This window comes from Crotalus tigris, unplaced genomic scaffold (genome assembly GCF_016545835.1).
Source record: "Crotalus tigris isolate CLP2741 ecotype Arizona unplaced genomic scaffold, ASM1654583v1 scf7180000017987.690289119674:8195010, whole genome shotgun sequence".
NCBI lineage: Eukaryota > Metazoa > Chordata > Lepidosauria > Squamata > Viperidae > Crotalus > Crotalus tigris.
In genome coordinates, this window is record NW_024096758.1 from 2,123,168 (window position 1) to 2,148,372 (window position 25,205).

At 37.9% G+C, this 25,205-nt stretch overlaps 3 protein-coding genes across 7 annotated transcripts in view; 2 read left to right on the forward strand and 1 right to left on the reverse strand.

Moving 5' to 3' along the window:
- Positions 1-8,786, forward strand: part of ADCY3 (adenylate cyclase 3) — a 72,086-nt gene extending 63,300 nt beyond the window's left edge. For 2 of the 3 annotated variants that reach the window (XM_039345927.1, XM_039345929.1), the window contains exons 15-21: positions 81-162; positions 675-833; positions 1,263-1,409; positions 2,638-2,754; positions 4,760-4,886; positions 5,362-5,486; positions 7,699-8,786. In XM_039345927.1, the coding sequence (XP_039201861.1) occupies positions 81-162; positions 675-833; positions 1,263-1,409; positions 2,638-2,754; positions 4,760-4,886; positions 5,362-5,486; positions 7,699-7,881 (940 nt within the window). In that variant the 3' untranslated portion in view covers positions 7,882-8,786. The remainder of the gene's footprint in view (positions 1-80; positions 163-674; positions 834-1,262; positions 1,410-2,637; positions 2,755-4,759; positions 4,887-5,361; positions 5,487-7,698) is intronic. The other variant, XM_039345928.1, reaches the window with a different exon arrangement.
- Positions 8,519-21,227, reverse strand: CENPO (centromere protein O). Of its 3 annotated transcripts, XM_039345931.1 has the most exons (8): positions 20,664-21,227; positions 20,203-20,316; positions 19,352-19,521; positions 18,316-18,442; positions 16,666-16,925; positions 12,391-12,559; positions 10,843-11,047; positions 8,519-9,659 (listed from the first exon to the last, which is right to left on the reverse strand). In XM_039345931.1, exons 2-7 carry the CDS (start codon positions 20,231-20,233, stop codon positions 10,854-10,856), a joined length of 951 nt encoding a protein of 316 aa, XP_039201865.1. In that variant the 5' UTR covers positions 20,234-20,316; positions 20,664-21,227; the 3' UTR covers positions 8,519-9,659; positions 10,843-10,853. The 3 variants fall into 3 exon arrangements, with proteins under 3 accessions (XP_039201865.1, XP_039201864.1, XP_039201866.1); XM_039345930.1 differs by lacking the exon at positions 8,519-9,659 and having other exon boundaries at positions 9,920-11,047; positions 20,598-21,227; XM_039345932.1 differs by lacking the exon at positions 8,519-9,659 and having other exon boundaries at positions 9,921-11,047; positions 21,011-21,226.
- Positions 21,228-21,281: 54 nt separating this feature from the next.
- Positions 21,282-23,997, forward strand: PTRHD1 (peptidyl-tRNA hydrolase domain containing 1). The gene is made up of 2 exons (XM_039345934.1): positions 21,282-21,521; positions 22,996-23,997. Exons 1-2 carry the CDS (start codon positions 21,321-21,323, stop codon positions 23,164-23,166), a joined length of 372 nt encoding a protein of 123 aa, XP_039201868.1. The 5' UTR covers positions 21,282-21,320; the 3' UTR covers positions 23,167-23,997.
- Positions 23,998-25,205: the final 1,208 nt, after the last annotated feature.

Consider the following 25,205-nt stretch of genomic DNA (forward strand, 5'->3'; position numbering starts at 1 on the left):
AGGAAGATCTTGATCTCATGACTTGGCTGAGCATGTACTTCAAATTTTCTAACTGTGAATCTTATTCATTTGCTTTTCAGGATTTCACTAGTTCCATCCAAGTATTCCATGACAGTGATGATCTTGGTGATGATGCTCAGTTTCTACTATTTCTCACGTCATGTGAGTACTTTGCTAAATTTCTTATTTTAGGCAGTTGGCACCTTTGGAGTTCAGTTTACCATCAAATTCTGTTAGGGTAACTGTATTTCTGTATTTCTTAGCATTTTAGTATTTTAGGGTGCCTTATCTATCTTTGCTTGCCTTTACATTCATAAATATGCAATCTTTCCAGTCAAACTGGAGGACAGCTTAAATGGCAAAGATGTCTCTGTTCCTATAAACTGAAGAGTCAACTTTTTTTTGAAACCCAAAAGTTCTGGATTCCACTGCTTCGTGGCCCAAAAAAAAAATCACATAAAAAGTGTTTCTATTCTTGGTTAGAACCTATATTTCTGTACATATGTACTTTTTTGCATTCAGATAAGATTCATTCAGAATATGAATGATTCAACTTGGCAATGACATAGCTTTTTAGTATCACTGAGGAATAAAAGACAATATCAAATTTTAATGTGGGATTTTGGACTACATTATCAGAGTGACATTTCTCCCCTCTCCCTCCCTCGCTGCAGGTAGAAAAGTTGGCTAGGACTTTATTCTTATGGAAAATTGATGTGCATAGCCAGAAGGAGCGTGTGTATGAGATGCGGCGCTGGAATGAAGCTCTTGTCACCAACATGCTGCCAGAACATGTGGCACGCCATTTTCTTGGCTCTAAGAAACGAGATGAGGTACATATTGGAAAACAAGTAGTTCATGGAGAAAACAGTATGCAAGTAGGATTTTTTTTGTTAAAGGGATGATAGGCAAAAATGGGAATTAAATCAAGCCTGTGTTGATAACCTGTATACTCCAGAGTATAGATCATGTTATAGTTATTAAGACTAGAGATAACCAGTGTGTTAATCACCCCATTAAATTATTTTCTTCCAGGAAGGCATACAATTGATGCATTAAACAAAGGTGATAAAGGCACTGCTAGCTGTTGCCTCCTTCAGGGAAATGCAATAATATAAACTAGAAGACAATGTAGAAATGATGAGATGAGCTTGGATATAATGTTGCATTGCACAATTGAGTACATGAAGACAATTATGCCTGAATATAGAAGCACCATTTATCTATTTTAATTTCCTCACCTTTCTTGCCTTCTTGTGTAGGAACTGTATAGTCAGTCTTACGATGAAATTGGTGTTATGTTTGCCTCTATCCCCAACTTTGCCGACTTCTACACAGAGGAAAGTATAAATAATGGTGGGATTGAGTGCCTTCGCTTCCTCAATGAAATAATCTCAGATTTTGATGCGGTGAGTCAGTTTTAATTAATAGGCTAAAGTACCCTCTTAATCAGTTGGCCCAAAGAAAATCAATTACTTATTCTAAGAGTTGTTCTTGAAGAGATATGCTTCCTGTGTTAGGAACTATGAGTTTTGTTACATAGCAGTATTGAAATCTGTTATTTTACCTAAACTACCTGCTATATTGATTGTCATCAATTGGTAAAACTTGGATTTTCATAATACAACTCTGTTTTATCAATTTCTATCTTGCTTTTGGTGCTAGTGCTGAAGAAAAAAAGTTATGTGCCAAACCCTCTCTCAAAACCAATTTACAGGTGATCCACAAAAGTAAAACCATGTTGAAGAACAACATTGTAATTTAAATTATCAGCTTGTTTTAGCACCAGTAATATTTTCAGGAATTCCTCATGTCCTCAAACCTCATCCACTATCCAAAGCAAGAAAGGCACAGATTTAAAACATTGACAGTGTTACTATTTCATAAGAATACAGATAATTGTCGTTCCTACACCAAATGTATTAAAAAGGTTTTCACATGGTATATTTAAGACAGTCTTCTGCCAAGTCAAGGTATCTACATTTTTTTTTTTTTTTTTTGCCAAAGTAGCATTCCCCCCTCCTGCTTTAGTGGGCCACTCAGCTTAAAACAGGCATATAGTAGCCAGTTGTCAGTGCTCTGCTCCCTCCTCTGAAAGATCCAGTTGTGCCCATATTAATTACATACTGGATTTGCAAGATACCAGAGAAATTGAACTGTGTTGATCTTGCTACCTATCACTTTACTATATATCATAAATGTTCATCCCCTTCAAAAAGGGAAATAAGATCATGTGAATTCAAAATCTGTGCTTCTGAGCCTTGGCAGTAAATGTCCGTGCCACATATCTTTATTGCATTGATAAATTTAAGCATGCAAATCTAACATATACACATGTAGCATATTTACTTCAAGTTATTGCTTATATTATGTGCTTCGTGTTCTGGGGAGTATCTGTACACCATTTTTTTCACGAGGCACACATGATAGGGAAGAGTGCAATCCTGTATAAATGTGTCTAGGTATATGTTGTATTACATTAATAGGATTTATGTCTCAGCAGACATGTATAAGATTGCATTGTAAGGTCAAGAATTGGTCCTCATTGCTTCTGATCAGCTCCATAGAACCCAAAATCTACCTTCCTGACTGATTTATTGATCATTGCAATAATTATGAGATCTCTCACTCTCACAGCTCTTGGATGATCCCCAGTTCCGGTGCATCACTAAAATCAAAACCATTGGCAGTACATACATGGCAGCTTCTGGTGTGACACCCGATGTCAACAGCAATGGTTACAACACTGTTAAGGTAAAATAGTGAAAGAAAGACAGAAGAATTATGACTGTGGAAGTATCCATCCACACCCACGGTCACATTATCACTTTTTAAGCGCTTGATAACTGGGTATATTTATGACTGATTGCAGTGTCCCATAATTTGTAACTCCCTTCCCCCCAGTTTCTGCTTTTTTGCTGCTTCCCAGCCAAATTGGACATTTGAGAAAATGAATTTGCTTAAGGACTTTCCTTATGACTTCCCAGTCCAGGAATGGATTCAAGAGGCACATAAGAATTTGCACAAAGGTACCGTAAATGCCGGCGTACAAGGCGACCCGGCGTATAAGACGACCCCCGTCTTTATAGCCGGGCCGCATTCCTAGAACGTCGTCTTATACTCCAGAAACTACCAGTATTTCTAGCGTATAAGACGACTCGGCGTATAAGACAACTCCCGTCTTTGGCGCCAATTTCAGCGCTCGCGGAAGTCACCTTATACGCCGGCATTTACGGTACTCCTAACTGGCTACCACCTGCTCCTTCAGCAAGAGCCAACAAAATCCCCGAATTGTGCACTTCTGGCTGGAGTGGTGTGCTTCTATCCAGAATTAGAGATGGAACAATCTCCAGGATTGGGTAGTCTTCAGTTAAGCCTGAACCTATTCCTCCCTATCCAGACCCCATTGCCTCCAGTGAGATAGAATTTTGACAACATCATTGTGCAACCAGGGACTGAGCTGTATAGATATCAGTGTTTTGATGATTCCTAATCCTTTGTTGTTGGATGACTTCCTTCAGGCTTTGTGTATAGAACAGAACAGAAGAATAGACTAGACTAGACTAGACTAGACTAGACTAGACTAGACTAGACTAGACTAGAACAGAGCTGGAAGGGTCCCTGAAGGTTTTCTAGTCCAGCCACCTGCTCAAGCAGGAGAATCTGTATTGTTTCAGAAGGTGACTATTTAGTCTCTTCTTAAAAATCACCAGTGATGGAGCACCCACAATTTCTGGAGGCAAGCTGTTCCACTGATTAATTGTCCTCACATTTAGGAAGTTTCTCCTTAATTCCAGGTTGCTTCTCTCTTTGGTCAGTTTCCAACCATTGTTTCTTGTCCTGCGCTCTGGTGCTGGAACAGGCCTTGAAGGAAGAAAACTCATACAAAATATACCTTGCACTCCACCCTCATAAATTGCTCTTGTCAAATACCATGATTAATTACTAAAATATTGAAAACTGTGAAGATGTCAAGAATGACCAGGATGGATACATCTTCCCTATCCTGGTCCCTATCTCAGGCCATAATACATCATTATTAAATATAATCAATGCTGCCCCTTACTACTTTCACAGGAAAAGGTTGCTGCTTCAAAGGCCACCTGAAGTTGCAGTCCAACCACCTTCTCTCCAAAATGGAATGGATAAATAATAACAACAATGACAGTTATACAGAGCTGTTGAGTTCCATAGGGATTCCTTGAGAAGAAGACTATCACACCCTTCAATACAGATAGAACTACCCGCTCGCTCAAAGATTAATTCACTACCTGTGCACAATTTTTCTGTAGTGCCTTGATTAACATGGAATTAATTGCCCTTCTAGTTTAAGGGTAGAGAACCTGTGACCCTCCAGATACTGCTGAGTAACAACTCACAGCAGACCTAACCAAAATCATCCAAGAATGGACTGATGTTGAGAACTAGCTAAAGGGCTATAGGGTCCACATCTTAATAATCAGGTATGATTTGTTTGAATTTGTTATGGCTGCCCATTCCAGCACACTCTGGGCAGCTTACAAAAAAAATCTAATACAAAATTAAAACAATTAAAAATATGGACAAAATGAAACAGCCCAGACTCAAAAACCTTGCGGAAATGAGTTTTAATATATGCATATGCATTTAATGAAGTCTAACATGTATAAGGGATTTGGGAGCTAGACTTATTCGGGGTAGCTTGTAATAAAATTTAAAACTGGAGAAGTGTTCCTTTTCTGATTTTTTTTTTTTAATTTTGGTGTTTTGCCTTCCCTAGAAGGAAGATCTTTCAGAAAAGGAGCGCTGGCAACATTTGGCAGATCTTGCAGACTTTGCCTTAGCCATGAAAGAGACGTTGATGAACATTAACTATCAGTCCTTCAATAACTTCATGCTGCGAATAGGCAAGTGGGATATCCTATGTAACGAATATGGGCTAGATGGGACTAATCTCAGTACACTGGAACAATGAAATTGATTAATATCAGACTCAGGGCAAAGGGAATGCTTACACATTACCAGATAACAGCTGTTAGGTTAGATAGCTTTAATGGACGCTTTAAAGGAAAAAAAGGAGGAAAAATCTATTTGCCAAATGTTCCAAAATGTTCCCTTTCTAAATACTAATACCTGAGGAACAACAGTGAAATGGGGAGGTCGCTACTGCACTCATAGTTCTGGGCTCCCGAGCCTAGATATTTGACTAGGTACTGTGAAATGTAGTGTCCTGATTTCTTTGAATCGTTGTTCAAATCCATCAGGGATTTTAGCTTTCCCTACTTGTCATCTTGTTCTGGCTCTGAGGCAGATTGAAAAGTACTGTTGAATACTTGATGCATTTGTTTCTCACTTTCTCTTTTTGTTATAATGTACTGACAGGCATGAATAAAGGAGCTGTGCTAGCAGGGGTGATTGGTGCCCGTAAACCTCACTATGATATTTGGGGGAACACTGTGAATGTAGCAAGCCGGATGGAGTCCACAGGTGTCATGGGAAATATACAGGTGGGGAAACTCTTTTGCTTTGATGGGGACAACAGGAAGGTTTCTGAAAATGGTGGCAGTTAACTGAAATTATAGGCACTTCTGACTATAACTGCATTAAGGCCAGGTTTAATGACTATTGTGTAGTAAGGTTCTACATTTAGGCAAGAAAAACCAAACACACAGGTATAGTATAGGGGGTACCTTGCTCAATAGTAGTAACTGTGAGAGGGACCTCGGAGTCCTAGTGGACAGTCACCTAAATATGAGCCAGCAGTGTGCTGCAGCTGCCAAAAAGGCCAACGCAGTGCTAGGCTGCATTAACAGAGGGATAGAATCAAGATCACGTGAAGTGTTAATACCACTTTACAATGCCTTGGTAAGGCCACACTTGGAATACTGCATCCAGTTTTGGTCACTGCGATGTAAAAAAGATGTTGAGACTCTAGAACAGTGGTTCTCAACCTTTTTAATGCCGCAACCCCCAACCGGTCGTAAGTCGAGGACTACTCAACCGGTCGTAAGTCAAGGACTACTCAACTGATGCAGCACCGTTTGCAGAATGGGACTTTTGGCGGGCTCAGCAGGGCAGAGACAGCCTGGACAATTCTTCAAGAGAGTCTATTCTATTGGCTTTCAAAAGCAAATAGAATAAAAGGGAGTAGCACAGCTAAGGAAAAGGGGAAAAAATGGCGGCTGCGTTGTTTGGCAACCCCCGTGAAGTGGTCGTTCAACCCCAAATGGGGTCCCGACCCACAGGTTGAGAACCACTGCTCTAGAAAGAGTATAGAGAAGAGCAACAAAGATGATTAGGGGACTGGAGGCTAAAGCATATAAGGAACTGTTGCTGGAATTGGGTATGTCTAGTTTAATGAAGAGAAGGACGAGGGGGGACATGATAGCAGTGTTCCAATATCTCAGGGGCTGCCACAAAGAAGAGGGTGTCAAGCTATTTTCCAAGGCGCCTGAAGGCAGGACAAGAAGCAACGGGTGGAAACTAAGCAAGGAGAGAAGCAACCTAGAACTAAGGAGAAACTTCCTGACAGTTAGAACAATTAACCAGTGGAACAACCTGCCTCCAAAAGCGGTGAATGCTCCAACACTGGAGGTTTTTAAGAAGAGACGGGACAGCCATTTGTCCGAAATGGTATAGGGTTTCTTGCCTGAGCAAGGGGTTGGACTAGATGATTTCCAAGGTCCCTTCCAACTTTACTATTATTATTATTGTTATTAGTAAGGGCAGAAAGGGTTAAAAACTGTGGCCCCTGATGGAGACAGTAGGGGTCCATATGCATAGCAGCATTGTATGGAATCTCATTATTTCTTATATATTAGGATGTTCTGAAAAAGGTACAAGAAACTTATCTAAAATGGTTTCTCAGTTCGCCTCAATGCAGATTAAAATGAGAGGTCTGTGTAAATCAGACAATGGACTTGGGGGCATTTTAAAGGAATTATATTCCAGTCACACTGAATGCCAATCTGCTCTTAAGAGACATCAGACAATCAATTGGGTTCACCCAGATATAATGGACTACACAACCATTGTAATTCACAATCAATGCACTGGTCATGCTGATTGAAGGTGATCAGAATATATTGGCAAAGTTACTTAGTTGGGGAGCCCAGGGGTAAGGAAGAATTGTTATAATGGTGAGGGAACTGACTTCCCACGGACCCTTGCCTGCCATTATTGACCTTCAGAAACTGCTGTTAAACAGAGAAGGAACTCCAAGATTCTCCAGAAGACAGGTTGGAAACTTCCAAAAAGAAAGGAGATTCCTTTCTTTAAAATGGCATTGTTGCTGTCGGTTAGCATTTTAACAAAGTCCCAACTAAAAAAAAGATATTTAATAATTTAATGATTAATGCTGTTTGCTTATATACTGTCCCCTCCTGAAAATCAGGAAGTGATTTCAGGTAAGTAACAACAGTTTCCAAAGTGATGAAACATAACTTAGTAGAACATATATTCATAGTATACATTTTCCTGGTTGTATGCTCCAAGAGGGTGTATTTATGGATCTTTGTAGAATTTTCCGTCTGCATTTATTTTCTTTTTGATGAGGTTTGACATATCCTCATTCCACAATATAACACAACCTTTGTAGTTCACTTCTTTTGGGTCAGTTAAAAAGGTGGGTAAAATATTTACACAAAACAGCCTAAAAAGAAACATTTGGTTGATAAATCTTAGCTGTTTGATTATATCTGTGTATTCTGGTTTTTTTAGGTGGTGGAAGAAACTCACTTTATCTTGAAAGAGTACGGCTTCCGCTTTGTGCGCCGAGGGCACATTTACGTCAAAGGCAAAGGTGACTTGCTGACCTATTTTATGAAAGGACGTGAAAAGCAAGGTTCCTTTATCAATGGTTCATGTGTGACATTGCCTCATCAGGTGGTTGACAGTTCTTGAACTTCTCACTCTACATGCAAATAGCAGAAAAAAGCAGGTACCTCTGTAATGCCCAAAGACAAACTGCTTTCAGCACCTGCTGCTCTGGATGGGAGATTGGTATATACACCATTAATAGATTTACAGGAAATCACCCCTTTGCTTGTTCCTTTCTTCTTGAACATTTATTATTTGTAAAGGGGCTCCCTTGCCATCAGTTTGCATTTGTTTGTTAATATAGAAAGGGCAGTAGAAAGGTTTCGATAGGAAGAATCCTGCCTTTTGCACAAATACGTGGCTTCTTGCACATTCAGGCCTGGAGGTAATAGAATTCTCACTGCGGCCTTGCTTGGCTAGATCACTCTGCATTATCTTTTTAGTTCAAATGTGCAGTGGTTTTAATTTTCCATTGATCCAAGCTGTGCATAGACTTCTTTGTAAAACCAAATGCAAGTTCCGAATGGGTACCACAAATGGGCAGACAAACTGGGAAAACTGCATAAAGTTCACACTTGGCCCACTTGGAGTTAATAATTGCCTCAAAACAGGCAAATAGCAGAAAGGAAAAAGAGCACGCGAAATCTTTCTTTTCATTGTAACAAGATGCTCTATTTTGGAGGGGAAAAGGGAAAGAGATCATTCATGTAGATGAATGGTAATATATATATATATATATATATATGATAATATATATGAGAACAGATACCTTTATATTTTTAATGCATCTTAATTGTGAAAGTAAGGTGCCTGTTTCAGGCTGTGCCTTGCGTCCCTTTCTGCCCTCAACTTTGCTGATGCTTTAAAAGGAAGAGATTTATACAGCCTGAACCAAGGCTGTTTTATTAAAAGCCTTCATCTGATTGTTACGTTGAAATAAAAATTATGTAATTTGTTTAGTTTCTCAAATAGATTGTTTGATTTTAAAATTGCTGTTTCTTGTTTTATTTTGGGGAAAAAAGGGGGGTTGTGTCATTCACTCTAAGGGAAAATGTGCATGTTTGGGTTGAATGCTAAATAATCATATTGGAAGAAATGATTTCTGATTTCAGAGTGATGTCTGAGTGCCATTATGCTATTGGAATATTTAATTATAATAAGTCAAGAGAGGATAGTTCTTTTTTTAAAGTTTTATTGCATAATAAAACATGTACAAATATAGAATATATAAAGGAAATTTCATATCATGTCCCCTTTTAATCTATATTTAATTTCTGAAAATGTGATATCAGAGCCAAGACTGAGAACAGCTTTCCTCACTACTGTATTGTGTAATCTATTTTGGGAGCTTTGAGTGAAAGACTGATACAAATGTGCCAGAGGACCAAATTCATCTTCTTGCAGCGTTTTCAGATATACAAAATCTTAATCCACACAGATAATCCTACTAAATCGGATGTTTATATAATCCCACATATAATTTCTCATTTCACATAGGTAAGTTAGACATTTCAGTGGAAAATACTGCCTCTTTGCAGAGCTTGGCCAGAATCAAGTAAAGAGAGTTGTAATGGAAGCAGGACAAGCCTAAAGGAGGAGGGTATGAGTCTTTGAATACTATTATATCTACAGTTTTAAAAAATGTAAGACAATATTTTTGAAAATAGGAGATGTTCAATGCTATAGAGAACAAAAGTCATCATAAGTGAGATGAGGTGGGAGAATTAAATAATTTATTCATGCTACTAAGGGCCTTGGGTAGGACAGGATGCAAAGTAGACTAGCTATCCTGCAATCCTTGGTCTTACTTCAGAGTCTCTGCTCCATCAATTTGGAACAGCTCTTTGTTCTTTTGATGTAGCCTGGAAGAAAAAGAAGCGTAAGTGCCCTCTCATCCCGGTTATGTTTAGCTCAGCCTTGACTCATCAAGAGAAAAGAGAAATTTTGGCCTACCAACTCAGTCCTAAGATACAAAGGAGCCTATGCCAATATGGAAATAAGCAAAAATCTTGACTAAATTCATAAAAACAAAAACTTTTTATTATCAATAAAGGAGAATATTTGTAGCTCAGGGTTAAAATGGGGGGGGGTGTCCTTGGTGCTCTCTGAGCTTGGTGGTCTTCTTGCAGATGTTTTATTACCCAAACTAGGTAGCATCATCAATGCTAGCTAGTTTGGTTAATGAAATGTCTACAAGAAAATAGCCAAGTTCAGAGAGCACCAAGGACCCCTCAACTATGATTATGTTTGATTATATTCCTGACTTTAAAAAAATGATTATATCAAATTTGGGACAGAGAAAAACCTGCAAAACAAAACTAATGACTACACAATTAAAGATGCAACAAACATTTGAGCTAAGTTAGGTAACTTTTATTAATTTTTATAAATAATTTAATAATTCTAATCTAGGCAAATTAGAACTGTAGTAGTACAGTGGTTAGAATGCAGCATTGTAATTTGATCCTGACCCATTCAAGGTTGACTCAGCCTCCATCCTTCTGAGGTCAATAAAATGAGGACCCAGATTGTTAGGGGCAATATGTAAACCGCTTAGAAAAGGCTGTAAAGCACTGTGAAGCGGTATATACGTCTAAGTGCTAATGCTATTATTTAATGAACTATACCAAGAAACTACTTTCTTACCATTGAAGTCTGTAGAATCAGAACCTCAACATCAAAACTAAGCAAAGCATAGCTACAATGTAAATACTGCCACAAGGACAAGTTTCTAGCCTCCTTCACGGGAAAATGAAATGGGCTACATTTTCATAGGAAAATAGTAAATACTTCATAGAATATAACATGTAAACTAAAAATGTGACCAATCTATCTTGTACTTACTTGAAAAAAAGACTCAACTAAAGGATATTATCTGCCAGGATTTAACTGGAACATGCACTATCATCCCTCAAGTTGCTAATAGCATTTCAGCATTCTAAAGTATTTTATTTTTATACTAAAATAAACAACTCTTCATCAATACTATATGTTTTCTGGGTAGAACAATCTCTGTTACTGTGAGATCCCGCTTCATCTTCCTACCTTGGTGGAATTTATAATGCAGCAACCTCAGAGGGAACATTTTTGCTACCAGATATGGAACAGAAAGATGATACGGCTGCAATAGGTTGATTCAGATTTTCAGCTGAGGCTGTGATAGAAATAAAGACATCTTGAAGAGGCTTCTCATAGAACAACGCCAAATGAGCTGCTGCCATCTCGTCCACAGAAACTGGTGCATTTTTAGCTGAAGAAAAAAAAAAGAGGACAAGGAATTGCAGTATGAAAATCTTGCATTTATTTCTCCCCAGTTCTATTCTGTGTGGTAGTTGACTTTTTTTTTTTTATTGAGGTCTTTGAATCCCCACAGTAGAGAAGAAGTTATATACTAAAACAAAATGCATATTTCTAATTAGGTACCCCATAAATAGGAACCTCTAACACCTCTGTAATTTTTGAATTAAGTACATGTCCACTGTAAAGGACTGGACAAGTTGCAAATTAGAAGGAATTCTATTTGTGATATCAAGTATGAAATTAAGGGATGAAATTTGTTGAAAATAAGATAATTTTTTTAAGAATTTGGGACAAGAATATATCTTGTCAGTTTTGAACTGATAGACATATAGAGACATCTATTTATAAGTGGGAACTCCAAAAGAATATATTTAGAAACCATTTGATAACCTGAACCAAACATTTATATTCAAAATTCTAGAAGATATGAATATTGGGGGAAATTTCATTACATGGTTGAAATCAATATATGCTTCACAAAGGGTACAAATTATAGTTAATGGGGTATTGACTAAATCCTATGAAATATAGAAAGGAATAAGGCAAGACTGTAGACTTTTGCTGATTGGCTCAACTTCTTCCTAGTTAATTGGGCTAAGATGTGCCTCAAGCATCTCCATAAGACTTCCCAAGCCAGAGTCCAACTGAGTGAAACCCGGCAATTTTATCCAAGGGATACCTAGTATAATTCTCATACCACACCTGGTCATCCAAAATGGGGGCATTGGCATATCTGTGGATATGATATTCTTTGCTGCTTTTATTGCCACAAGTCCCAGAGCTGCTCTGTACACTGGAGAGCTTCAAAGGATCCATAGAGCCAACACACGTGTGATCTGGCCCGATCCAAGTCATCACTTATTCCAAGCCATGGCCAACATCTCAGCAAGACCATGCGTCAGAACATCAGGAATAACCTCCAATTCCCAGAAACCCTAATGGCTCCATCGATTGCCTGGTGTGGGCTGATGGAACAGGCCCCACCTCCTTGCAGGATCGAGGAGGATCTGTCCATGACAAAGGAGTGATGTTAATATCCCCCAACCGTATGAGGGTTTATAGGTTTTTAAAAATATAGCACTTTGAACTGCACTCAGAAAGCTAGTGGGATCCCATGTAGGGCTCATGGCTTGCAGCGGCTCTCGTCAACCAACAAATAGGCTACTGCATTTTCCACTAACTACTGCTTCTGACCTGCTTGTACCTATAAATCACCAAGAACTGAGGTGAGCTCAAAGGATTCTTCACTTCAATAATCTGTTAAATCATCAAATACAACCCATTACTTCTCACCTTTACATACAACAGTGACCTTGGTTGGGAGGGCATTTATGTGATTTCCATATATGATCTTTGCTGTAAATGGAAAATTTCCATCTTCTGTTACACGGTAGTTAAATGCCAACTGATTGTACAAAGAATTTCCTTTCATGCATCCTTCAAGAAAAATGGCAAAACGTTCCTGCAAGGAAGAGAATAATGCACATTATATCTAAGATTATCTTTGGAGACTGTTTTCCAGGTGCTCTCTCAGATAAAGCATAGAGTTTAGTTACCAGCAAAGAGGGGCGGGGGTTGTGTGTGAAGGCCTTCTGAAATGGAGATTTTTCTGAAATCTTTGTATTATTTTACATCCAAAGTGACTACAGAAATTTTTTTAAAAAGATTTTTTTTTTTTTTACTATTCCAGGCTTTTAAAACCTTTAAAAGGTTTGAAGTTTTTTAAGAAATTGACTACAATTTTAGACACTGGATATTAAGATTTCTGCTTCTTCAGCCCTTTATTATTTGATTTTGATTTGTTCTTTTTGACATTAGTTAGGAAGCTCTCAGATAGTTTGTTAAAATTAGGATTAAAAGGAGAGCCTCTATTCCAATTTGACAAAGGCAGAGAAGCCCCTTCATTATTGAAACCTAGCCAGGGAATTTTTCAAACTAAAAGATGGATGTAAACTTCTACAACCACTTTTACTTGGTTCTACTGCATATCTGTATCAATACACTACTCTTTGTAAAACTACAGACATCGCGCATTGGCGCAAGCTATAGTGGTTACCGAGCACAGGAAGGCCTGGAGGAACGTCTATGGGGTCGCGATGGTTCGGACACGACTTCGCAAGTAACAACATAGTGGTTACCAATATCGGTGGGTGTGGGAATGAGGAAAATGATTTTGTATGCATCAAATATCATTATGGAAATAATGTAAAGTATGTATGGGAACTGGGAGAGGTAGCCAGGAATTAATGGAAAGCTCTCCACTAGGGACCCAGGTGAGGTGGGGGGAGGAAAGAGAAAAAGTCTCAACTAAAGCTTAAGTTGCTTTTTGCCCTTGATTATTAAGGTTCAGTGGAAAGGCTGATTGCAGCCCCTCATTCAGAAGCCCCACCTTTTTAGTAAGTGGATTTAATAAACAAACAAAAAAAAAAAACAAGTTTTGTGGTGAAAAAATATGAAAACCTTTGGGGTGAGTTATATGCTTACTGTACATATATAGGCATAGCTTCTGTACATGTATTTTTAATTTTTTTCTGATGTTGAACTTGAAAGAAACAGGATAAATCTTATATGTCTTGTAATCCTATAATTCTAAGATTAAAATCTATCGCATCCTAATGTTGCCAAATCAAAACTTTTATTCAGCCTTTTGTTTAGGATAATCACCTGGACAACCTGTTTCTGCTAATCACAACTTTATTTTATTCATCTTCTTAGGCTTTGAAGAAGAAAAAGCTGTAAGTCCAAAAAGCTGAATTTTTTTGCCTTGTGAGGAGTTTCCCATTTTGGTTTTTGTGTCATTCCTAGATTTTCATTTTTCCCATTTCTTCTCAAAACCTCTTCAATCTTTGGCTTTGCTATTCTCGTTTCTATACTAGCCACCACAGTTCCCAGTGTAGTCACAAATGCGCATCGAGTAGATCTCTTGCTCCAGGCAGGAGAACTTATACCATCCCAGGCAAATAGTTGTCCAGTCTTTTTTTAAAAAAACCTAGAATGTAGTTTTTAGCAAAATATTTCTTAAAATACAAGCATTATTTTCCCTGCATCTTGCTACATTACTGCATTGTGTTTACTGTATTTCGTGTATGATTTGCTTTCCCTTGACTATCATCTTTACTTTAACGGGTAATTTGAAATACAAACAGAAACATCTGAAGCGTCAGAAGAATGTTCTCCTTTCATCTTTTGGCCTAATTGTGAAAGAAGGCACACCCTTTAAAAAAAAGAAAAGAAATATACATACTAAAAACCTTGTGAATCTAATCTACCATACTATTCATCTTTTTTTTTATATAAGGATTGAATTATAACTACTATTTTAGTCTAGAGCAGTGGTTCTCAACCTTTTTAATGCCACGACCCCCAACCGGTCGTAAGTCGAGGACTACTCAATCGGTCGTAAGTCGAGGACTACTCAACTGGTGCAGCACCGTTTGCAGAATGGGACTTTTGGCGGGCTCAGCAGGGCAGAGACAGCCTGGACAATTCCTATTGGCTTTTGAAAGCCAATAGAATTAGACTCTATTCAAGAGAGTCTATTCTATTGGCTTTCCAAAACCAATAGAATAAAAGGGAGTAGCACAGCTAAGGAAAAGGGGAAAAAAATGGCGGACTGCGTTGTTTGGCGATCCCCGTGAAATGGTCGTTCGACCCCAAATGGGGTCCCGACCCACAGGTTGAGAACCACTGGTCTAGAGTCTACACTAGACAAAGATACTATTATGCTGAAGTCCACCCAGTGGCCAGTTTACATACTACAGCTCAAAAATTTACAAAAAGCATACATAGAATGATAGGTCTGGAAGGGACCTTGGATGTCTTCTAGTCCAATCTCTTGCTCAAGGTAGGAGAACTTATATCATTCCAGACAAATGGCTGTCCGGTCTTTTCTTGAAAATTTCCAGCAATGGAGAACCCATGACACTATGATTTTCAAAAGGTCTGTACAAGGTTAATGCACTATATTTTAAATATTGGGGACCAGATGTAGCAGTAGTTGCAGTCGGCCATGTCAAGTGCAAAGATGTTTCTTAGGGCAAGTAGTTAGAATCAGGATGCTGGCAGTCTTTCATAGTGCCCTAAAGACTGCTTTTTTATAGGCACTGGACCAGACTGTTGCATGAACCTGTATGCAAGTATATACTTGGGAGTTAATTGTCCCCAGTACAATGTTTTTATTGATATGTTAATTTGTATTTTGATATGTTAACCCTATGTAAGCCTCTCATCATCATTAAAAGCTAGTAGCTTTAAAAACTGAAGGTATGAATCAATGAATTCTTAGCTCCCCAGCTTAGTTACTGTTCAATGTTCATATCAATAACAAAGAGCAAACCAGTTTTCTAATAAAAATTAACACAAAATGGATATATAGAAGTATATACAGAACTATATATTGATGAAAAACAATTCTATACTTGCAAAAAGGCATCTGCTTCAAAATACTAGTAGTCCTCGACTTACAATCATTTGTTTAGTGACTGTTCAAATTACAAAGGCACTGAAAAAAGTGACATGAGTTTTTCACTTATGACCATTGCAGCATCCCCATGGTCAACGTGATCAAAATTTGGATACTTGGCAACTGGCATATATTTATGATGGTTGCAGTGTCCTGGGGTCACGTGATGACCTGTCTGACAAGCAAAGTCAATGAGGAGGCCAGATTCAGTTAACCACTATGTTAACATCTGAATAAATGCAGTGATTCACTTAACAACTATGGCAAGAAAGATTTTTAAAAGGGATAAAACTCACTTAATAACTATCTTGCTTAGCAATGGAAATTTTGGGCTCAGTTGTGCTCATAAGGCGAGGACTACCTATATGTTGCTTTCATCAGAAGAAATGCAAAGAAAAAGGCACAATTTTGTAAAAGTGCAAATTGATGTAGAATTGGAACAAAATAGACTGTAGGTACAAAAATAAGATTAAACAGATTTGTCTTTCCCTGTGTATAACTGAAAACCAAGATACACCAAGGGAAAAATAAATTTGACACCAGAAATAACTGAAAGTTTTTTATCTGTGTTACAGTATACTTGATACAGCTATTTAGATAGGCCATATTAAATTTACAATTTAAATTATTTTATTAATTTTTATATTATTTTTTCCAATGTAAATTTTATTTTAGGTTATTATAGTAAGGTCCATTAAATGAATCCAACAGAAAATGAATATTTATGCTACTGATTTGTTAGTTTTAAATGACAGAGCAAAATTATAATTGTTCAAGATTCTAAATTCATAAATATGATTTGCTAAGAATCCTTATTTCAGTGATTTAAATTGACCCCTTTATATTTACAAAATCACTGGTTCAAATTAATCCAGCTTATTTGCTTGGGCCTTCTGCCTTTGTCCAGTTTAAAATATGGTCATTACTATCTGATGATTAAAAGCGAGGCAGCCATAATCACATGGCAGAATAACTCCAAGACTGTATTAGCTATACCCAGTTCACAGCACCCTGCATGAAACTTCCTTTGAGAAAAGATAAAATAAGGCTATTAGCAAAATGTTCCTTGCTTCATACATGTCCAGGACACCATTTCCCCCCCTTACCTGTAATTGGTCTACCTGGAATTTCCTTCTATCATAAGCGTTCAGATGATCTGAGAGTACAGACAGGAAGCACTTAATGTCTTTCTGCAAATGCTCATGAGCTATTTGCTCCAGAGGTATGAAAACTGGGATTGAATGGTGTTGAATCTGGAGTGGCTTCTGTATAAGGATGTCTAAATAATAGGAATCTAGATAAGTTCCTTCAAAGGCAGTGCTGATGCAAAAGGAGACTCCATGCTCTGTCAGTTTTGCACTTAGGCCTAGGAAAAACGCATTTAAGATCAGAATTTTAAAGCTGGGTTGATAAAGTACTATATTTGCTGCTAAATAAAATGTAAAAACCCCATTCAAATTCAGCATGATTCCTGGCGACAACATACTATAAACATGCAGTTTTCTTAACAATGTTATACAAGTGGTTTGCCACTATGTTCTTTAGAATGATTGTCAACTTCCTAATCTAGTCTACAATCCTAAGATTCCTTGGGAGTCTCCCATTCAAATCTAACCTGATCTCATTGGTAAGCTTCAATGTAAAATCAATTAGATATTGCCATCTGCTCCTATACATTTGTTCCTTAACAAATGATTATTTATAAAATTCTCAGAATGCCTGCTCATTGTGTGTACGTGCACCTTCAAGTCAGTCTTAGTGACTACATGGACAGGTCCAAGCAGTTTTCTTGGCAGTAGTTTTGGAAGTGATTTACAGTTGTATACAGCTAAATCCTAGAGCTAAGACATAATAGCTGCTCCAAAGACACGCAACTGACTTTGTGCCTAAGGCAGGCACCAAACTCACAACCTCCTGGTTTCTAGCCTGGTGCTTTGAATCGTTACATTGAACTGGCTCTCTCATTACTTCTTGCCTACCCAAAATTCCAGTCCTTACTCAACTTTTTGTTGTCCCAGTGCAAAAGATTTGATATAAAGCTCTGTTTATTGAAAAGTATATTGCACAAAATTAGTCAGATATATTTTGGGCAGAGATAGAGTAACCCAGGACAGTGGTTCCCAACCTTTTCTATACCCCACACCCCTAGAACGCTTCTGATATATTCTTGCACCCCTTACAAAAGTTCAAAATAATAGCAACAAATTATGCATACACACTATAATTTTGAAAACCCAAGTTTTCACACACCCTGGAATATAGTCTCACACCCTTGGTTGGGAACCCCTGACCTAGGACCTTAGCCTTATAAGTTCTAAACCAGTGGTTCTCAACCTTTTTAATGCCGCGACCCCTCAACCGGTCGTAAGTCGAGGACTATTCAACTGGTGCAGCACTGTTTGCAGAATGGGACTTTTGGCGGGCTCAGCAGGGCAGAGACAGCCTAGACAATTCCTATTGGCTTTTGAAAGCCAATAGAATTAGACTCTATTCAAGAGAGTCTATTCTATTGGCTTTCAAAAGCCAATAGAATAAAAGGGAGTAGCACAGGTAAGGAAAAGGGGAAAAAAATGGCGGACTGCGTTGTTTGGCGATCCCCGTGAAATGGTCGTTTGACCCCAAATGGGGTCCCGACCCACAGGTTGAGAACCACTGTTCTAAACTAAAGCAGAGAGGAGAAATGGCTAAGATAAACTAAATTGCCAGGCAACTGATTAGCCTAAGAACAGAATCTTATCAATATGTAACAAGGGTACCTGTCAGATGAAAAAGTTCTAGCACACCCTTGGCATTCTCTATCTTCCACCCTAAGGCCTGTTGGCTTGTTGTTGTAGCCTTAGAAACTTGCAAACTGTTTTTCATAGCATCTTTGCCTAGAGTGAACTACAAAAGAACAGGAGAGTTACAACTCAATGATTACAACTTGTTAGGTCTATATTGCCCAGAAACATCTATCACTTCTACTAAAAGGAGGTTGTTAAGGAAAATGTTCTTAAGGAGCCATGTTCTTTCCAATATTTGACATGTGCAGGTAAAAAAATGTTCTGTACAGTTTTTCCCAAGTCAAATACAAATTCATATACCACAAGACAATTATACAAGTAAATTAATTGTAATTCAGTGCTCAATAGGACGAGACATGTTTTCTTGGTCTAAAAAAGGAGAGTCCCAGTGTAATTTCCATTTTATCTGATTAATGTAACTATTGGACAACTTAAAACTAGAAATTTAGTAGCAACAAATGTACTATGGGTTAACAGGCAATGAATTTAGAGAATATAGCACAAAGTCTATACATTATGACACACTGGTTCAGTTACTAGATAACCCAATTTTTGCCTAATGTGCTACACAACCCAGACGACATGGTTAATTTATGGTTCAATGTACTATGAAAAATGAGAAATATAGTTAATTAAGCAAAATACAATTATTGATACATAAGGATACATTAACACAATATAAAAATTGCAAGTCAGAAACAAGAAACAATGCATTTATACAAGCAATACCTACACCCACTTCTTTTACAGAAGTAAATTAATATAACTGAATTATCAGACTAGAGATATTTAGAAAATTGTTTAATATATGCTCATTTTCCTTAGAGTTTTACTGTAGATAATTTAAAAGCTGTTTTGACTTCTGTTAAAGTTCAAGTTATATAGTATAAGTTTATCCTTTCAGGCAAAACTTTGTTTAGTAACCCAGCTTCATGATTTACATTCTGCCAGCCCTTAAACAAGAAATCAGCCTATGTTGTCTTTATGTCAACACATACTGCACACTCACCTGTGATCGACAAACATTTAATTTGGTTTTTAACTCATCTCTTTGACATCTCAGCTCCAGGATCTTCATTTTCATCTTTAATATCTTCTCCTTATGCTTCTTTATTTCCCCTTGTTTCAGTGTTACGTTGCGGGCAGAATCCTCCAACATTTCCAAATGAGATAATGTACCTGCAAAGAATATATGCAAAGAAAAAAAATTTTAATATAAAAATCATACCCAATTATCTTCACAAACTGAAATAAACTGGCTTAGAGTCATTGACTGAGATGAGTGGCTATAGAAACTGAATAAACAAACTTGTGATCAGAAATCTAGCAGGCAAAAATTATCCTCTTCTTATAAAGTTTTTATAAGATTTTATTTATTTATTTATTTAACTGCCATTATGGAGTTCATTACCTATCATATATATTATACATAATTATGTACATACACACACACATATAGTTTATACTATATACTGATATATTATCAAAATATTAATATTTTTACAGATTTTCTGAAAACTTCTAAAGTGCATAATTCAAAGCAGTAAGCAAATGAATATTTCATAAAAATATATTTCATAAAGTACATTAAAATTATTGAACTTGTCTTGTTTGTACACATGCTTTTTGTTATAATTATAGATATTAGATAGGCAATACATTAACTTAAGACCTAATTATAATTAGAGAATTGCTTTCTAATTGTTCAGTATTAATTACCAAACTACAGCATTTGCTTGATTTTCCATTCTGATAAGCAGCACTCTGTACAAAACCCAGTGAATACTATACGAGGGTCCATTTTACTTCCTTTAAACTAGAACCGAGTAGTTACCTGCACATTACTGCCTGTTAACTTACCATTTGTAGAGGAAATGGCAATTTTGTCCATTTTTTACTTTCAATTTCAAAAAGCCAAAAATAATAATCACACAAGATTTTCTTCTCTGGTTCTAGAAGGGGGGCAATTTCTTCCTGCAGAATTTTAACACAGAAAGAATGGCTTAATGAATGTCAGTGTTGAAAAGTTAAATTCTGGAATAGAATTAATCATTTTCAGAAAAAAATCCATGGTTTAAACAGCTTCTTTACTCAGTAGGTACCTACCGGTAATCTTTTTTTAAGCATCAACCTCCTAGTATAACCACATAAGTCAATTTCCCCACTGCCATCCTAATGCACTGCCTTATAATCCCCACCATCCTTAGCCAGAAGAATTAATGGTTGAGAATAACCAGCATTACAGAAGTCAATACCTTCGGAAGCCTGTCTGGCTGTTTCTCATTATATTTTATACTCGTTTAAATTCCTTGTTTAAGCACCTCGTTTGAGCTGGCAAAGGACCTCGCGGCTCTCTTTAAGAATTGCGAAAGAACAGCGACCTCCGAAACCAGGGAGCCTGGAAATTATTTTCGGAACTGTTGTGGCGAATGAATGTATGCTATTCCTACCACCGCTTCGCTTGTTGTTTCTATTTTTGAAGCTGCTGAGATGACCGGATAAGCCACCCCATGCTCTGTCTCTCCCTTACGGGTGAGAAATTCAGGAGGCAGGCCGGAGCCCCAATCAGGAGGAAAGGGGATTCTAAGGGCTCCCGAGGGCAACGGCAGCGGTCTTTAGACTCGAGCGGCTCAATCGCTGTGTAGACGCAGCCAGTTTCACGACTTGCCTGGGGGCCTGCTAAAAACTCACTACGGTCGCTTCAGCAATTGACCGAGGGTTGGGTTCAAAACTCCCGCCCAGCAACGACACACCGCCCTCGGAAGTGCGTCATTCGGACATCGGGGCGAGACTTTTCCTTCCTCCCGAAATGACTCGCGAGTGAGTCTACCCCTCAAGCACTCTATCTCAGCCGACGCCGTACAGCAAGATGGCTAACCCCACTCCTTAAATTATTCTCTTGTACGGAAACGGATGCCTCCCTTCATTTATCTTTTTCCCAGAGTTCCTTTAGGAATTACCTCATTTCCGGCTTGAGAATGGCGGTGGCGGCGCGCTCTTTAGTGCAATACGTGGTACTGAGGGGCGACTTGTTACGCGAGCCTTTCTCGTGGCCGTTGGGGGCCTCGGTGGCTCAGGCTTGCCACGCGGCTTTGGCCGTGGTCCACGCATACTACGAGCACCCAGACACCGCGGCTTATCTAGCCCAGGATGGCAGCATGAGGACCGTGGTGCTGGAGGTGAGCATTGCCTAATGGTGTTTCTCGACCTTGGCAAGTTGAAGATGAGTGGACTTCAAGTCCCAGAATTTCCCAGACCAGCCCTGCAAAACGGGTAGTATCAATGGTGTTGCATTACGTGGCTGCATTAACCTGTGGATCTGAACACCAGTATTTAATAGGTTTCCATGCGTGATCCTGATTTCTGCAAGCTTAAGCTTTCGCCAAACTGATGTTCCCAATATTTGCTATTGCTTTTTCCCTTTTTCAGCTGGTTGGGAAGGGAAGGGCCTAAGTTAGTCTTGAAAGTGCCATGAGGTCGATCGTTTCTGTTTTGGCAGGCGTAAACGGGTGCTGGTCCTTTGAAGAGTGATTACTGTACTTGAAAGGGTTTCTGCCGAGTCAAACCATTGAAGTGTTTTTCTAGAATGGGCTTTAACCATAAACAGGAGTAACGAGAGCATAAATGGAAATGATATCTGATTGTTGAATAAATACATAAGATTTCTGGAATCTAACAGATAAGTTTGGAATTCAACAGATTTTTTTCCTATTTTCTGTAAAAAAAATTACTTTGCGAATTAGGGTGTTCTAATCAGCAAAACTGCATACAGGAGATTGGACTGGACATTTTGGATCCAAGCCTTTGCATTGTAGCATTGATTATATCCAAACGATGGAGGAAAGGAATGGACAGATAAAATCTGTGTGATGCTATTTTTAATGCATATTCTGCTTCAAGAGCTCCTGAGGGAGGGGTGTGTTTGTGTATGTGTGTGTGTCTGAATAAAACACCAGTTTCTGGCAGTGGTTCTCAACCTTGGGTCGGGACCCCATTTGGGGTCGAACGATCATTTCACGGGGGTCGCCAAATGCAGTCCGCCATTTTTTCCCTTTCCTTAGCTGTGCTACTCCCTTTTATTCTATTGGCTTTTGAAAGCCAATAGAATAGACTCTCTTGAATAGTCTAATTCTATTGGCTTTCAAAAGCCAATAGGAATTGTCCAGGCTGTCTCTGCCCTGCTGAGCCTGCCAAAAGTCCCATTCTGCAAATGGTGCTGCACCAGTTGAGTAGTCCTCGACTTATGACTGGTTGCGTAGTCCTCAACTTACGACCGGTTGGGGGTTGCGGCATTAAAAAGGTTGAGAACCACTGTTCTAAGGCATTAAGATGCAGTGACAACTGTAATTTCTTCCCAATTACAGCGCATCTCTATGCATCACAGCACAATATTACGGCATAAAATTCAATGCATTGTATAGACTGGGTCTTTGTTGTAAGTGCATTTAGAATTGCAGTTATTGCCATCTCTTCAAAACAGCAGTTTGTTATAGTTTACTACCTAAAGTACAACTGATGCTTTTTGCTGTTTTCAGTTAAGCAGATAATTCTTGAAGTTGCTAGTCATTGTAGCTTTAGCAAGACAGAGGTTATGAATGCTATAGCAATCTTTGATTCTATATTGCACTGATATTGTTTTCCTTTGTTTCTTAGGCTCCAGATGAGTGTGCCTTGAGCACATTAGCAGACAGACTGCAACAGAATGGCATTGATCATAAAGTCTGGATAGAACAACCAGAAAACATAGCTACTTGCATTGCCCTCCGTCCTTACCTGAAGGAGCATGTACATCATCATCTAAAGAATTTCAAACTCTTGAAATGATCCTTTTTCTCTCTAGCCACGAACACAGTTGACCAGATAAAAGTATATTTCACTTGGCTTTTTCAGTCTCCCTTTGCAATATAATGGAAGCATTATGAGATGCAAGAATTTACTTCAATCAGAGCATTTCATAAAGATACTAAAAAATAATGGATTCATATCATTAGGAGGCAAGGCATCTCATGGTATGGCCTAACACAGCTTTCTCAATTTAAGAGGAAACTTTGGGTGCCTTAATATTATTGAAGAGGGGATTCAGGGTATTAAATCACCCAGAAGTGCTTTATTGCTGAGATGGGTGGCATATAAATTTAATAATCAGGATTTGATTGCTTATTCAGATTTACATTAGAAAATATTTTGGATAGCAAAATATTCTAATTTCTTTTATCTGCACTAATACTACTATAGTGGTAGTTCATAGATGCAGAAAGAACACTTCTGAGCTTTTAGAAAGCTTTTGACAAAATCTCAATAAAAACATAAAATTCATGAATAAAGAAGATGAGGCCTCTTAACACTAGTCCTATGTACTTTAAAGCAGAAAAATATTTCTGCAAAAACTTTAATAGCATGTAATTCATTTAAGACAGTTATTTTGATTTTATACTGTATATCCCAAGTGGATGTATTGAATAATGCATTCCATATTTCTATATTGAAATCATGGTCTGTGTTGAAATATTTTATTAGCCTCCTGCTGAAAAAGATTATGGCTTTATTATGGCTGTGGTTTGGGGCTGCTTTCATAGCCGGGATTGGCTAATCAACAGCTGAAAAACTATTAATTAAATATGTATAAACTTGGATGAATTAAACTAAGTGAAGTGATAATGCGTAGTTTCCAATTCTGTGATACTGTGAATGACAATAGAAGAGCCAATATATACCTCCAAAAGAGGAGATGGAATTACATTATATGTAAGAGATCGCTACATCTTTACAGAAATGTATAAAACCAAGGATGAAAGCCTCCTAGAATGCACGTGGGTCAATATAAAAAGAAAAAAGAATGACAATGTCACAGGTGTATATTACAGGCCACACAACCCAGAAGAAAAAAAATAGATGAACTTTTTGCTAAACATTTAACAAATGTATGTAGGAAATAGTAAAAATGGTAAACTTTAACTACCCTGACATCAGTTGGGAGACAAACTCTGCATTAAGTGGGAGATTGAATAGATTCCTGACAAACCTAGGTGACAACTTTGTCATCTAAAACATAAGTGAACTAGAAGTCAGCTATACAGGACCTAATTCTTACTAACAGAAAAGAAACGATAGAGGGGGTTAAAGTTGCAGGAACGTTGGGGGGAGTGACCATATTGTATTAGAATTCAACATAATACAGACATAAGCAAACAGTGTCTTAGACTGTAAAAGAACTGATTTCAGCAAACATAGAGCTTGGGAAGGATTCCATGGATAAAAATTTTAAAGGGAAAAACAACTCAAGAACCTTGGGAAACCAAAAAATGTCATGATAAAAGCACATAAAAGCATCATAAGAGCACAATACCACTGAAAGAAGAAACCAGCACAGTTGCACAAACAACTCTCTGATACACTGAAAGACAAAAGTAAAACATGAAAAGAGGGACACATAACTAAGGGGAAATAACAGCATATAGCCTGAATCTGCAAAGATGAAAACAGGAAAGCTAAGGCTCAGAATAAACTAAGATGCAACAAATATCTCAATAAAAAAAAGTTTCAATGTATAAAAAATAAAAGTCAAAGAAACCATCCACTTATGGGAGAAGATGGCAAGGAAGTGGCGGGCAGCAGGGATAAAGGAAAGCTGCTTAATTCTTTGCATCTGTCTTCATAGGAAAAAAATAGCCCAGCCTCCCAAAAACAACTAAAGAACAGACTAGAAATTCAGATTAAAATAGGTAAGAAAATAGTAAAAGAACATTTGTCTACTTAGATGAGTTCAAGTCATTAGGACCCAATGGATTACATTCCAGAGTTCTGAAGGAGTTGGCAGACATGATCTTGGAACCATTGAACTATGTCTTTCAAAGATCCTGCAA

What these genes read in the sequence shown, in the direction of transcription:
- PTRHD1 (XM_039345934.1), top strand. Translation starts at nt 21,321, where the DNA reads ATGGCGGTGGCGGCGCGCTCTTTAGTGCAATACGTGGTACTGAGGGGC. An exon ending in TGAGGACCGTGGTGCTGGAG is followed by an intron (nt 21,522 to 22,995) that starts GTGAGCATTGCC and finishes TTTGTTTCTTAG; the next exon opens with GCTCCAGATGAGTGTGCCTT.
- CENPO (XM_039345931.1), bottom strand. Translation starts at nt 20,233, where the DNA reads ATGGACAAAATTGCCATTTCCTCTACAAATG. An exon ending in TGCCATTTCCTCTACAAATG is followed by an intron (nt 19,522 to 20,202) that starts GTAAGTTAACAG and finishes TATTCTTTGCAG; the next exon opens with GTACATTATCTCATTTGGAA. An exon ending in TAAATGTTTGTCGATCACAG is followed by an intron (nt 18,443 to 19,351) that starts GTGAGTGTGCAG and finishes GTTCTTTTGTAG; the next exon opens with TTCACTCTAGGCAAAGATGC.